The 14,483-nt window shown below is 53.0% G+C and overlaps 1 protein-coding gene across 3 annotated transcripts in view; it reads right to left on the bottom strand.

Annotated features, from left to right (window-relative positions):
• NDUFA10 (NADH:ubiquinone oxidoreductase subunit A10) overlaps positions 1-13,328 on the bottom strand; it is a 49,097-nt gene extending 35,769 nt beyond the window's left edge. For 2 of the 3 annotated variants that reach the window (XM_022568135.2, XM_089916113.1), the window contains exons 1-6: positions 13,172-13,326; positions 9,431-9,599; positions 8,470-8,685; positions 7,849-7,935; positions 5,788-5,909; positions 3,773-3,852 (exon numbers count right to left, since the gene is read on the bottom strand). In XM_022568135.2, coding sequence (XP_022423843.1) covers positions 3,773-3,852; positions 5,788-5,909; positions 7,849-7,935; positions 8,470-8,685; positions 9,431-9,599; positions 13,172-13,246 — 749 coding nt within the window. In that variant the 5' untranslated portion in view covers positions 13,247-13,326. Of the gene's footprint in view, positions 1-14; positions 3,673-3,772; positions 3,853-5,787; positions 5,910-7,848; positions 7,936-8,469; positions 8,686-9,430; positions 9,600-13,171 lie in introns of those variants that run through there. The other variant, XM_089916112.1, reaches the window with a different exon arrangement.
• Positions 13,329-14,483: the final 1,155 nt, after the last annotated feature.

The raw sequence follows: 14,483 nt of genomic DNA, 5'->3' as shown, positions 1-14,483 counted from the left end.
ACAAGATGACATTCATGTAAATTTTCCACGTGGACGTTACCGTACAAATGAATACATGACATCAAGGCTCCCACTCTAAATATCGACACTCTACATTCTCTGAACTGGCTCACGGGGCAGGACCAGCTAAGGAGGGCAAGTCAGAAGCAGGGACATGCTCGAGGCTGGACGGTGACAGCTACAGGTCTGTTTCCTGACTTCCCCTCTGACTGGACCGCCCCCCGCTGCATGGGCGTGAGGCCAGCGTCTACAGGGAGCAGGGACACGAGTCATCTCTGCTGCCACGCAAACCATCTCCAGCTGCAGCACTCGCTACAGGAAGGTACAGGGGAGCCCGGGGCCTGAGAGGGACGGACGCACAGAGAGCAGCTAAGTGGTGTTTGGAGGGTGGGTGTCGCGGAGCCAGGGGGGGATGGCAGGGGCACGTTACTTGAGCTGCTGGAATTTCGGAGACAAATGAAACCCTCAAAATAACCTGTTTCAACCAAACTATGCAACAGGACAGCAGCAAATCGGTTCCCTTAGTCCAGGTCCTTAGTCTGGACACTGAAAAGTCACGCTGGGTCCCAAAAAGGGGGACAGTGGAGTGAGCTTCCTGCACATCTACCCATTTCCTCACCACATCTACTGCTGTGCGGAGACCTGGCTGCCCAGCCAGGCGAAGACTGAAACTCGCCTCCTAGTCAGTGTGCCCTTGCCTCCGCCACCACCTCCAGACCAACCCGAGGAACGCTTCAGAGAGGCCCACTGGAGAGCCTGTCTCTGCAGAAGTGTTTGACTCCGCCGCCCCCGTCCCGCTTCCAGGAGGGTACAGCAGAAAGGCAAGGCTGGACCACCGCTCCCATGAACACCGCTCCGCATCTTCTCATTCAGGCGTCTTTACACCAGAGTGCCCCCTACTGACGGGAGCTACATCTACACCAGGGTCAATACTCTTAAGAACACACGGCCCCCCATGCATATGCCCACATACAGCTCCTCCAATACAAACTACTGGAAGCAGGGCTCCACCCAACCTTCCTGCAAAGCGGTTCCAGGCGGGAAGCCCGGCCCCTGTGCAGTGTCGGGCAGCAGCGCACAGGACGGCCTGTAACACCATCATAAACAGAGTGGAGTTTCCTCCTTCCAGGTGAATAAATGCATCATCTTAAAATAAACATATTCTGTAGTCACAGTGCTGCGCTACATGTGTCGCGTGAAGAGCAAACAAACATCAACAAAAAAACCTCTTTTTTATTTCATCTGGTTTGCTCACTGCTTATCAAAGTAGAAGCCAGCGTTCGGGCCTGAGGTGCCCGACTGGTGGTGAGTCTGCAAGGAGAGAGACGGAAACAAAAGGACAGCAGCGCAGCCTCTCGGAGTGGAAGCCCGACTCCATGCCCCAACAGGTTCAGCTCCACAGGCAGAGCCGGACCCTTGGCTGCACTTTCCCCTTTCAGGTGGCTGAGGCTGGGGACCAAGAGAGAAAGAGACCAACCTGGGAATCTGGGAAGTCCACGCAGCAGAAACAGGCCCGTTTCACAACGCACAGTAGGTCTAACACTCCTGAGCGACTCTGAACTGAGCCCGTGGCACTTAAAAACATCCAGACCCAGCCCAACCTGCGAGGACGCCGGAGAAGCCTCTCCCTCCAAGTGCGACCTGACTCTAGGAGAGCGAGCGGCCCTGGCACGAGGGACCAGCAGAGGCCGCAAAGGCCCCGCTGTACATGGCCGGCGCACCGCACATCCTCAGGGGCACCTCCCGACGAGGGCCCCGCACACCACAACGCAGGAAGCTCACCCCGCCCGCAAGGTTCCTCAGAATGAGGTGCAGAGAAAGCTGCTGTTTCAAGCCCGGGAATCAGCTGAAAGGCACAACACCTGCGCCGTTACGGTGACACCACCAAGCTCCCAGGCGGACCCCGCGGGGTGACCCAGCATGCGGCACCACCGTCCAGCAGAGACCAAGAGCCAGTAAAAACCCATCCTTGGGAACTACCAGTCCATCACCAGCGAGCCACGGCTTCCAAATCGTGCGGCGACCCACAAGGCCCGCGCCCGACCACCGAGGCAGGGATGTGAAAACAGAACTGAACGTCTGACCGTCTGCCCTGACCGGTGAGGATGTGAAAAACCGTCCACTCCACGCTGGGATTCGCCAGTCACCAGAGGGCAACGCGCTGGGCTGGGTTCACCAGCGGAGGAGGAGGCTGTCTGGTCTCCAGCACAACGGAAAGTGGCCCCTCGGGAGCGCTGAACCTTGGAGAGGCCACGAGCTGACTCCCAACGCAGCTCAAGGACGGAGCGCCAAATGGAGCAACGGATACTTAGAATCACTGCTAAACACTTCATGATCAGGAAGCCCTGAGGGTAAGTTCTGGAAAATAACTGCCAGGTACAGGAAAAATCCCACCCCATCTGCAAGTTCAATCTAGGCTTTACTTTCCTGATGTTACAGCTGAACGTCCTATTTGAGAACTTGCTGGGCAGCCTTGTCTCGGTGGTGATTTTGTAGCCAGAAGATCTCCAGGAGGAATCTTTGGAACTGAAATCCTAGGGTCAACCATCTCTGTTTATTCTCATAGCTCTATATATTCACCTGGACAAGATTTACAAAACTGACTTTTTTCCTGCACTTCTGGCCTTGAAAATAGAGCAGTACGACCTACAGTCCGCCCTGTTGCTTCTACTGCCTATGAGAGAAAAGCTTATCACAAGCAAGCAGAGATACTATAAGCCTCAATGCTCACAGCTAAAAAAACTACATTCCAATTTAAAATCAAACTTTTCTTCCCAAACTGCTAGACATTACTTTGTTTTTATTCACAATTTTACAGTTACTTTGAAATTTTAAACAACAAGAGCATAATACTTTAAGGTATCAAGAGAGGCTTACGTTTTCTAAAAGTCTGAGAAATACTACTAGAGACCTTCAGTGACAGCATTATTCAAACATCCTAATTTTACTTGGACTTGAGTGACAGTAGGAGATGACCCCTTCCACATGACACACACGCAGACCACAGAATGACCATCTAGAGAGAGTGGATGAAACCACGAATCCCTCGGTGCTTTCAATAAAGAAAGAGGGAGGGAGAGAAGAAACCCAATGGAAAAAGGTCTGGTGGTGTTTTCATTTAACCCAGGCCCCACTTAAGAACATCCTTCAAAAGTATGTACAGGCGTTGCTGACCTTTCACAAATTTTGTGCGGACTCAGCACCTTCAGGCAAGCCTTCCAGGTAACAAACATGACCATTCAGTTGCCACCTAGAGTGAACACATGAGTTCTCGAACCCTAAAACCTGTCACAGAGTACAGCTTCAGCTCACTTCTAGCATCAAAATATTCTAAAAACACAACAAAAAAATGTCTTGGCAAAATAAGCAAATCAAAAAACAAAAGTCAACCCCAAACCGACTAACTCAAACTGAAATACCTGCTGTCACTGTTGCTTACGAACGTCACATTAAAACTCCCCAGACGACATCCACTGAAATCAACAAGAGCGCGCCCCTGGGTGGGTGGGGCCTAAGGAACTGCACGTGTGGAGTTCTGTCGGATAAATCCTTGCGACTTCCCTGGCGGCCCAGTGGTTAAGACCTCCTCTACCAATGCAGGGGGTGCAGGTCTGACTCCTGGTCAGGGAGCTAAGGTCCCACACGCCTTGAGGCCACAAAACAGAAGCAATACTGTAACAAATTTAATGAAGACTTTAAACACGGTCCACATCGAAAACACCTAGAAAGTAAAATTAAATAAATACACCAATCCATTGTGCCCTGGGCTCACCTCATCTCAGGGAGGAAGGTCCTCTTGTAGGCATTCTCGATGCTCTGAAGGTAGGCGGAGGTGATCTTCATCTCATGTGGCTAAACAAAAGCACAGAAGTGTGATACGTTTGGACTTCTCTTTTACCCGTGCTTATGGAAAATGTGAGACAATCAACGAACAGCTTTCCTAGAACGAGTCACGCTGGGTGCTCTAGGAACTGTGGGGTGATGGGAGGGGCTTCGGTACCGGCTAGAACAGTTCTCATTGCACCGCAGAGAGCACGGAAGCCTGCCCAGGTGAACGTATGGCATGACCTTTCTTTCACAGACTCTAAGAGGTGGACTCAGAACAGGATCAGGAAGAACCCCCTTTACAGTTACGGCCCCGCCTCCCGTTCTGGGCCATGCCCGAGTGCAGGCGATGCAAGATGACACGCCACACGAGGGGACTGGGAGGGGCACTGGCCCACTTCCCCCCCGAGCCGCAGAACCCGCCCCCGTGGCCCACCCCGCTTTTCTACCACTCACCCCCACCTCTCCCGCTTTTTCCATCTCCACTTCCCTTTCATACAACGTTTGCCAATTTCAGAAACATAAAGCTCCAATTATGAGTGGCAAGTTTCCATACTGAAAACCTCTCACGGTTTAGCAACGCTAAAGGCTAAGTTATCTGTCACCCTGTTTGATTTTCTTCATGGCATTTGCCTTTATTTCCTGTACTTCTTATTTATTTCCTTGTTTACTATTAGTCTCCCTGCTAGAATATGAGAACACACATCTATTAATGACATAGTGTCTCTTTGATAAAATGTCTCCTTTACTTAGACACAGTGGTAATTTTAGCTGGTGACAGTATTCATGGAATACTGGAAAAATAAAAATGTTCATAGCTCTAAGTTGTTCCTCAAGATGGTTTCTAAAATATTGCTATCCAGATATCAAAAGTTATCCAGAGAATTCTAAATATATATCTTCATATTTCTCAATAAACGTCACTCTAATAAGCAAAAGTGTTCAAAATTATTCCACTGAATGATAATTAAATACTTTTGACTTGCAGTTCCCTCCTTCCGCCACCTGATGGACTACTCTCCAAAGTCTACATTACACATCACACTTAGGAGGAAACTCTCACACAGGTGCAGACTGGTAACCAACAGGGAGCCACGGGTGTCACGTGTGTTCACCACCAAATGAGCAAAGAGGGGGACCCACAGCCTCTTTCAGTTGCAGCAAAGACGCCCAGAGCGTCTCTGCCACCCTGGCAAGGACCTGCCATCAGAGAGGCACTCACAGAGCACCCATAAGACTCCCATCGCTAAGGACGGGCCCTGGGATGACCGATATACAGGCAAGCCTACCTTTTCATCACAATGTCAAAAAGAGCATTTCCTCCCAGGAAAAAATACTCCAGGTAGGAGGGATCTTTCCAAATAAGAACTAGTCAAAAGGGCAAAGACGGGCCTTGTTAACCTGCATCCTGCATCACACCTGCAGAGCCAACTTCAAATCGCAGGGTTTCTAGGCACCTGTCTGTCTCGACGCCCCTAAGAGTTAATGAACGCGTGTGGAGATCACTGCTCTACTGTTTTAGGGTCACTGAGTAGGAAAAAGAGGAAGACAGGCCCAACATATGGGAGTGGTAAACTGAAAGGGTATTAGAAATTATTTTCAACTTGTAGGAAACAACAGGGTGTGAAAAGCCCGTTAGAAAAACAGAAAGGGAAGTCCTGTCAGGAGATGCACCCATCCTCAGAGTGGCTCAGGTGACCCAGGGTCAGGGGACAGTGGCAGGATGGCACCAGGGACGGAGAGCACTGGAGGAGAGCAGTGAGCGACCGGGGCCTCCTTCAGTCGCCCATCTCACAAGTGCCCGCTCTCCCGGGGGGACCCATGTGCGTGCCCCTGTCCCTGTGGGGGCCATCAGGAATTCACAGTATCCCACTATAAGTATCGGTGTGAAGCGCTGATCTATGTTAAACGTAACGAGGACACATAAAGAGACAGTGGTCTTGGACTTAAAGGCTGAGTTACGTTTCCCTTCTTCTGGATCCGGCTCTGGATCTCGGGAACGGGCACGTCGACGTAGATGACCACGTGAGGGGGCAGGTACTCGCAAATGGTGACCTTCTTCACCTCGTTGTAGTGGTCCACACCTGGCACAAGAGAGGCACCATCTGTCAGCCGACGGTCCACGGACAGCCCTCAGATGCACACTTCTCTTCAAATAAAAGGCCAAAGGTACACGCGGTTCTCAGAGCCACGTGTCGACCTGCGAACCACGTAACAGTCACGGCCGTTACCGCCAGCTGCACACACGTGAGGCTGGCACACGGCGACCGCAGCACTCACAGCCACCCTGCAGGGCAGGGCTTCTCATCTCTACAGACCAAAAGAGTCAGGCCAGAGAAATCAGGCAACTTACATCAACACTGGGATTTAAGGCCCGGCCTAAGAGCTTTCTAAAGGCCAGGTCTGAAGTGTGCCTGGCCACACGGGAGGGTGCAGCACCTTTACCCACTCCCAGCCCACTGCCCCTCCAGGTCCTCCTCGTTGCTGGCCCCATCGGCCCAGTTGAGTCCACTCTTCCTCTCCCACAGAGCTGACCAGCCGGGCTTGCCAAGAGCGCGCCCGGGTCCAGGTCCGCCCAGCCCAGCAGGCTGCTCCACTGCCCGCCACAGGCCTCCCTCCCGCGGGGCCCCCTCCAACCCCGACTTGCGCCCAAGGCTCTCCTTTTCCATGACTTGCCTTCCCCGAACGCATCCTTCAGATAAACAAACTCAAACCTAACCACATGCCTCCCGTACCTAAAACCCCTCAGGGGCTCCTCAGTACTTTCAGGAGAAACCTAAGCGTCCCAGCCAAAGTGCCCGTCCTGCTAGTGTGGCCCTGCCCGCCCCTCCGCCAGCACCCGGCCCCCTCCAAGCCGCACCAGCGCCTGCTGCCCTCAAAGCTCCTGTAGCGGCACCACCAACGGCTCGGACAGAGCTCACTCCTCAGGGACGCTGCCCACAACGCCCCGTCTCCCGACTGGTCAGACACTCTCGACACGCTTCCTCTGCACCCGGGGACCGCGCTGCGCAGCCAGCAAGTGCGCTCACTGCGACTACGCATCTAGGCCGCTTCCCCCCCCCCCCCGGGTGGCGAGGGCCTTGTCTCTCCGAGCCTCACACCCCTCTCACCTAAGGCAGAGCCCGGCACACAGTGCGCACCCCGGAAAGGCTGGCTGGCTGGCCTTGAGGCTGTCGGAGTGTCTGTGTGACTCAGCGCCTGGCTCAGCAGCACGGGCTCTGGCTGCCCTCCGCACAGGCACCAGGACTGCGCAGACAGCAGGACGGGCCCGCAGACCAAGGGCGGCCCCCTCGCCGCTCAGCCTTGGCTGGCTTCGGTCTCCCCATTCAGGAACCCACCGCTCGTACTCTGCGCTCCAGATCTAGCCGCCTGCTGGATCCAGGCGACCAAGCTCGCCGTGAAAATGCCCACAGGCTGAACGACCACACGGCCTTTCCACAGCCCTCTCCAGCACACGCCTAGCTCCAGACACCCCGGCCCCAACCGGACGGGTTCCCTCACTCCTCATGGCCAGGCTACTTTAGCCAGGAGCCTTTATTCTTGTCACTGGCCACTTGCCAGACTTTCAACAGTCCCCCAACCCAGTGCTAGTGTCCCTAAGAGCACTAGACCAGCACGTGCAGGAGAGAAGGAAAGGATGAGAATGCTGCAGTCACAGGGGCCAGCAAAGAGGAGTGAGGGAGGCACGGGAAGAGGACCGCTCAGTGAAGCTAGCCACGGGCCACCGAGCCACGCAGCTGTGCCACTAGGTGGCTGGAGAGCCAGGGAAGTTTCCTGGGAGGCTGTGTGGAGACTCGGCTTAAGCTGTGCGTTCAGGATCCAGTGCACCACTGTGCCTTCACGGGGAGAGACGAATTTAGGAGGGAAAGAGGGTGGAAGGAATTGGTTTTTCCTGTGGAATGGCATTATTCATCTATTTAACAGATGTTCACAAAACGCATACTAACTGCAGGGTGAGTCTAGCAGGGCCTTTACCAAGTTACCCCACGCGCCCGGGAAGGCCAGCCTGCCAGCCGGACTCACACTGCTTCCGGATGAAGCCCTGTCGGTACATCGCCTCCACAAAGACAAAGTCACTGTAGATGGAGCGCTCCAGCACCACACCCTGCCCTGTGTAAAAACATGGAGACAAACATCAAAACTCAGATAGTAATTAAAGCAACGAAAACTAGCCCTTTCATTTTAGAAAGGGAAAAAATTATTTACAATTGCACTTCCAAACCAAATATTTTCAAGAGAACATACTTGCACTTCTAAGTGGGAAATCATTTTCAAAACTACAATACTTTTTTGGTTTTGGCGATACAAGGTTCTGTTTCATTCTTTCAGCCCTGATGAAAGCATCCGGCTACTAGAGAAAGGGATTTCGTTTTGGAACCACAGGTCCTGCCCCGTGCCCCCCCGCCCCTGTCCACTGCAACCCTGCCCCCATCCCAGATGCTCTGTAAGACCCCCGGGGCGTCCGCCCCACGCCCACCACCATGGATCTCAGAGAACCCATGATCTTATTGGAAAGCCAGAGCTTGCCTCATCAAATACCCTTTAAAAAAAGCTCTAATGAGCAGCAATCTAAAACGACTGCATTTCAGAAAAGGGTTCAAGCGCAGCACACGCCCGACAGCTACCCAACCACAGATACCGCACCTGTGCTCAGCACGTGCTCCAAGGCGTCCGCGTACTGCAGGAGGCGACTGGCGTACAACCAGGACTGCAGGCGGTAGCTGTTGCCGTCGTTACTCTTCGGGTCATCGTAAAACTTCTCCAAACTGCAGTTGCTGCTGAGCTGTGTGTCCAGGGGTTTCCCATCCCCAGTGGTGCTGGCTGCATAATGGATCCCTGCCTCGGGAAAGTGCTTCAGGCCTGAGGAGAGAAACAACCGGACAAAACATGCTATGGGCACGGCGCATCCCACCAGCAAGCGGCGGAGATGCATCTGAACACCATTGCTGAGGCCGGTCGGCGAAGACCTGGGGAAAGTTACCCTGACACCTGTGTTCTTGGTGCGTGAAAGGGAGCACACGAGACATGGAAGGCGACATGTCTGAAGCACGTGTGCGAGGGCAGCATGAAGCTCCAGGGCTGCGTGGCAGCATTTCCCACTGTACCGTCGTACGAACTCCTCCTGAGGAGAGCTGCCCCTGAGCGTGGGTGCCTGCTGCATGCAACTGGGCTTCGGCTTGTCAAGTACTAGAGAAAGGCACGGGGACGACACCGGCTCCAGGCTCGGGAAACGGGGTGGACACCTGGCCCTCCACAAAGCAGCCTGTGACCCAGCTTCTTGCTGAGGTTGCCCGTCCGTAAGTGAGAGCAGAATGTCAGCCCTGTTTCACGGGCTGTTACACAGTTCAAATGAGACTGCTCCTGTGAAAGTGCTCTGCTTACATGGTCAAGATAAAATCCCAATTCAAAGTGACAACCAGCATGGACTTCTAAAATTTTCCAAATCTGAAAGACTAAAAACAGCTTTTTCAGTAAATATTTCAAAAGCGTAAAATACCTACCTTAGGCGCAATTCTACCTACTCAATATTGAAGTAAACTCCAACTCAGATAAGTAACTGTATATCTGAGAAAGTCGTGTCACTCTGCAGGACACAAGTTCATACCTAGCTTCTCTGCTATTTCTTCTGCAAGCCTGCCTTTCCCCGAACATATGTTGCCGTCCACAGTTATCACTCTGCTCTTTCCCGTCAGCTTTTTGGTCGTTCTTTCACCAAGCAGGTACGCCAGCGGGCCGTACCGCAGCTTGCACTGGACACTTGTGTGAATTCCTCCCTGAAAAACACACAGCAGACAACAGCACGTGAGCATTCTGGCCACCGCGGGCACCAGCAGCTATCAGGTAAATATAAATGCCAAGAAGACCCCTGGTGACAAAACAGCCGACACCGACCTCTGTATAACCTATTTGTTGAATTACTGCCTCTCAGCCCCACCCCCAACGTAAGTTCATAAAGACAGCAACTGCCTGCTTTGATCACTGCTAAATCCTCAGGGCCTGGAACAGGACACGCTTACCACGTTCAATAAAAATTGCATGGACGGATGGATGGACGGATGACAGAAAGGCAGGAAGGAGGGGGAGGGGGGGACACGGCGGAAGGGGATAAGGAACATTTCTCTAGTGCAGGCTCCCGCCCTGAGCTCTGGAACGGGTTATGTCGTGCCTTTAAACAGCTCCTGATGTCCTAGATGTCCTGAAAGTACCTGAAAGCTAACAGACCTAAAACTGAAATTCAGCACCCGCACCCCGAGCCCCAATCTGCTCCCCTCACAAGCTCCCCACCCACCAAGCAGAGCAGAGCGAAGCCACGAGGCACCTTTGATACCCTCCTCCTTCCTCCAACTCCATAATCACTCACAAAACCCTGCTGATCCTAATCTGAAGTCTCTGGGACCAGCGGCCCCTCCCCACCCCCAGTGCACCGATTCTGCCACAGCCTCATGTCTCTCGTCTGCAACGCAAATGCCTGCTCTGTCTCCTGTCTCCAGTGTCCCAATCTACTCTCCACACTGAAACTCAAACAACCCCTATCCCTGAAAAACAAAACAAAATAACCCCACAGATCAGCAAGGGGAGGAGCTGGAATGACCCATGCAGTACCGCATTAGAGCTACAGACACAGTATGAACTCATGCTTAGTGGACACAGAGAAGTACTTATAGATGTGGGTATGTACACAGGTTAGTAAAGTACACTTCCGTGCTCTGTCTGCTGAGAGGACCTAGAAGCAACAAAGCTCCAAGATCAATCACACGGAGTACCTAGGTCTTGGTTTCTAATGCCATTCTCCAGTAAAAGGAACAAGGGCTCCTCAGAGAAATGGCTGATTCTATGACTACCAGCTTGCCAGGCCAGGTAGTAAGGAAGTGCTCCAACACACACGGTGAGGGGCAGGTTACAGGGATACAGGAGCCACCTGAACGAGCTCCCAATGGCCACAGCTGGAACGGTCTGAGCAACGAAGTAGAGCTGTACTGAACTTTACCCCAAAATATAAAAAAAATATACACAAGTCCATACTGGTATAAATAAATAAATGCAGAGAAGAGACAAACCTCCCATAAAGAAGAATTCCAAACAATTTATGTGGCTACTCTGCCTTCGAGGAAGGGAGCCTAATCCCCCACTCCCTGTGTGCATGCAGTGACCCCCTCCAAAGAGGACACGATGGAAAGGGGGAAGCAAGAGTAACTTCACAGCAGAGACACTACCGCCGCCTCAGCCAGGCGGCGAAGGTCCTCAGTGATGTCGTGCTCACAGTGCACCTTTCATATTATGTGATGAGAGCGGCACTTTGCCTCTGTGCCCTTCCTCCTAAGAACACACAGCCCCAGTCAAGTCACGAGAAAATATCAGACGGGTCCCACTGAGGGACAAACTACCCACACGGTACTGCTCAAAACTGCCAAGGTCAACAGAAAGAAGGGGAATCTGAGAAAACACCACAACCAAGAGAAGCAAACAGGAGGAATGATACATATCAAAATGCTCATAGAGTAACACCTGCAACAACAAACGACGGGAACCAACCAAAGGTCCATCGACAGGAGACCAGGAGAGTAAACGGCAGGATATTCTCTATATATTCCAAAACTCTCAAATCCCAACAACTGTGAATACCTAATTTACTCAGTTGCAACTGTGTGTCATTCACTCATTCATTTATTCATTCAGCAACTGTTTATTAGATTCCCATACTATGCAGTCTTTTTTCTAGACGATGGGGATACAGCAGTGAGCCAAAAAATTCCACAGGATAACAAAACAAGTAATTATACAGCATATTAAGTAAGTGCTGTGAAGGGGAGGACGGTTTACGGGACGGGATGTACGTTAAAACGGGTGGTCACGGAACCCTCGCAGAAAGCGTGACATTTGAACCGAGACTGGACGGCAGTGAGGGAACTGGCCACGTGGCTACCTGGAAGAGGGTCTCCCTCTCGGGCAGGGGGAACAGTAAGCGCCAACGCCCTGAGGCAAGATCAGCAAGGCCAGTGTAGCTGCTGCCAAGTGGACTGGGTGCGGGAAGAGTAGCAGATGAGATAAGTGACGGGGTGTTAATCATATGGGTACCTTGCACCCCAGAAATTAATCACTCTCTCCTCCAGGTTACCTCTGAGCCATGTGCAAACTGTTTCCCATCTGTGTCCCCAACTTGAATATACCTCAGACGTGGCACACAGCAGGTGCACAGTGATACGTGAATAAAGCAATCAACTATTCCCTGACTTCAAATCTTTAGAAAGTGCTTTTTTACGGTTATGACAGTTTTTCTATTATTTCCCATCCTCAGTCCCATTTTTCTGCTCTCTGGAATCACAGGGAATAAGTGATCTTTCACGACACATTTCCAATTCCTTCAATTATTCCAAGTAACAAGCTGTATACCCTTTTCATCTTATTCATTTTTCTCTGGACCTACTGAAGTCCATCTACATCCCCTGTAGGGAGTAGCGTCCAGAGGTGAACACAGTTTTACAGGTGGGTCCATCTAGTGTGTGCCCGGCAGCCCCCTCTACTCTGGGGCCCTCACTGTCACTAATGCAGGGAAGTACGCTGGGTGTTATAGACAATCACCTTTCCCTCTTTCATTCTTTCTCTCTTTCTTCTATTTTGCAGCCCGAGTTATCTCCTGAAAACATTTATATGACTTTTTAATAAGGCTATTGTACTGTTCTGTTCAAAATCCTTTGCTCATCAAAATCCCGAGCACAGAGGTCAAGTCCCTTTACAGTTCGACACCAACGCTGCTCCAGCCACTAGTATCCAAAGGAGCTAGGATACAGTCACTGTCATAAAATAGTTTTCCTAAGGTTTCCAGCCACAGTTCATTTGCTTGTCTTGTTGAATCCGCGTACAACGTCATTCCACTGTCTCTACCGTAAGAAGTTCTAATCCTCCCAGATCTAACCTGAACGCCTTCTGCTCAACGTTTCTGCTCAACGTCACATCGCCCCTTACCTGGCCCTTGACAGCGCTGCCACATGAATTAATGAATGAATGAGCGCCCCCAGGCTCTCGGGGCTCGCCCACACCAGCTCATTCGTCTATCGCACAGTCGCACTGGGTAATGATATCTGCAACCTGGCCTCCCCGAGCAGGGCGGCCAGGCCGCCTATTCCCCTCCGGACCCCACGTTCTGCTCGGAGCTGAGAGAGAACGACCTGGAGAAGCTCGCGGCGGCCCTTCCGAGGCCTGCCCTCGCGACTCAGGACCAAACTCTCCAGGGGACAGTGGGATCCCCCCCGAGAATGACGCCGGGAGGCCCGGGGAGGTGAAGAAGGGGCGGCGCCAGGAGGACAAGCCAGGTCCCACCCGCGGACCACGCCCGCCGCCGCCTCACCACGCGCTGGACGACCGCCGCGAGGCCCCGAGAGGTCGCGGACACGGGGACCAGTCTCAGCAGCCTCAAGGCCATGGCTCCGCTGTCAGCACCGGCTCAAGGACCCGAGGGGACGCCGTCGCGACGGGGCCCCTCCCGCGACCGGCGCGCCACAGTGACGTCACTGCCGGGATGCCCGCGCCGCGCCTGTCGCGAACTTCCGGACGGCGGACGCAGGCGCGCAGAGCGCAGCCGGGGGCTGATTTACCTCGGGTCTCCCTTGGCGTCCGTCCCCTCTGGACCTTGTAGTGCCCGCCCGCCTCCTGGGCTCCAAGGGGAGGGTCTCCCGCCGCCCAGGCTCTAAGGGGAGGCCTGCCCACTGCCCGGTTTTGAGGGCGCGCAGTGCGAGGAGCCGAGGCCGCCCCAGATCTCGTAGTTACTGCTGCAGCACGTCCCGCGTCCGGGACGCTCCCCACCCTCCCACACTCCCTAGACCGGCAGGTGCGGACTTCAAAACCACCTCCTTGAAAGTGTCTCCATAGCTCACAAACCACCCGAGGTAGGAAGGCGGCCTGGGGCTGGGGGCGGGGGGTGAAAGGAGGGCCGGCGTGAGAGCGACCCAGGACGAGCGCGGGCGTCGGAGAGGCTCTGAAGAAGGACCGTAGGCTGACCTTCCCGACCCACGGCGCTTGTCCAGCAGGGCCGGCCTGGCTGAGGTCCGCGCATCCTCCACCTCCCCAGGGCCCATCTCCCCGCCTGGCTCACGACTCCAGGTCTAAAAGGTCTCATACCCCTTGGCGGGCCTGGTGGTGTCAACTCCTTGAGTAACATGCAAACAAAAGCTGTCCTCATTCCCCTGTTAAAACCTCAATCGATCCAGTGACCGGGGGGCCTCAGTTCCTTTCAGGTTAGAAGGTGACTTTAATGTGAGATTTCTTACCCACCAGGCTGCCGTTTGAAAAGGCTTTAAGACCCTCACTCTCCTCGGGCTTATTGTTTTTAACACCCTAACTTTTCTTTTGTTTAAATTTCATTTGGTTTTCAACTTTTCAGAATGATCATGGAGTTGTAAAAACGAAGGTCCTTTCAATGGCTGTTTCTCTAATAAGAGAATCCCAGCTTGTCCAGAATACAGATTCCTAGTCCCCAGTGCCAGAGGGTCTGATTTAGAAGATCTGGGATGGGCCCTGAAATGTGTTTAACAAGCTTCCAGCTAATTCTGATGTAAATGAGCCACATCGAGAGAATAGTGTTCTACACCCTGCATTGTCCAGCAGCATGGGTCACTTCCAGATCCTACACCACTGTGCCCCCAGCCCCAAGCAAAGCTCCT

Source organism: Delphinapterus leucas, chromosome 8 (genome assembly GCF_059928025.1).
Source record: "Delphinapterus leucas isolate spDelLeu-1000000601 "Yukka" chromosome 8, BTC_Dleu_Yukka2, whole genome shotgun sequence".
Classification (NCBI taxonomy): Eukaryota; Metazoa; Chordata; class Mammalia; order Artiodactyla; family Monodontidae; genus Delphinapterus; species Delphinapterus leucas.
This window is presented reverse-complemented; position numbering and strand designations above follow the sequence as displayed.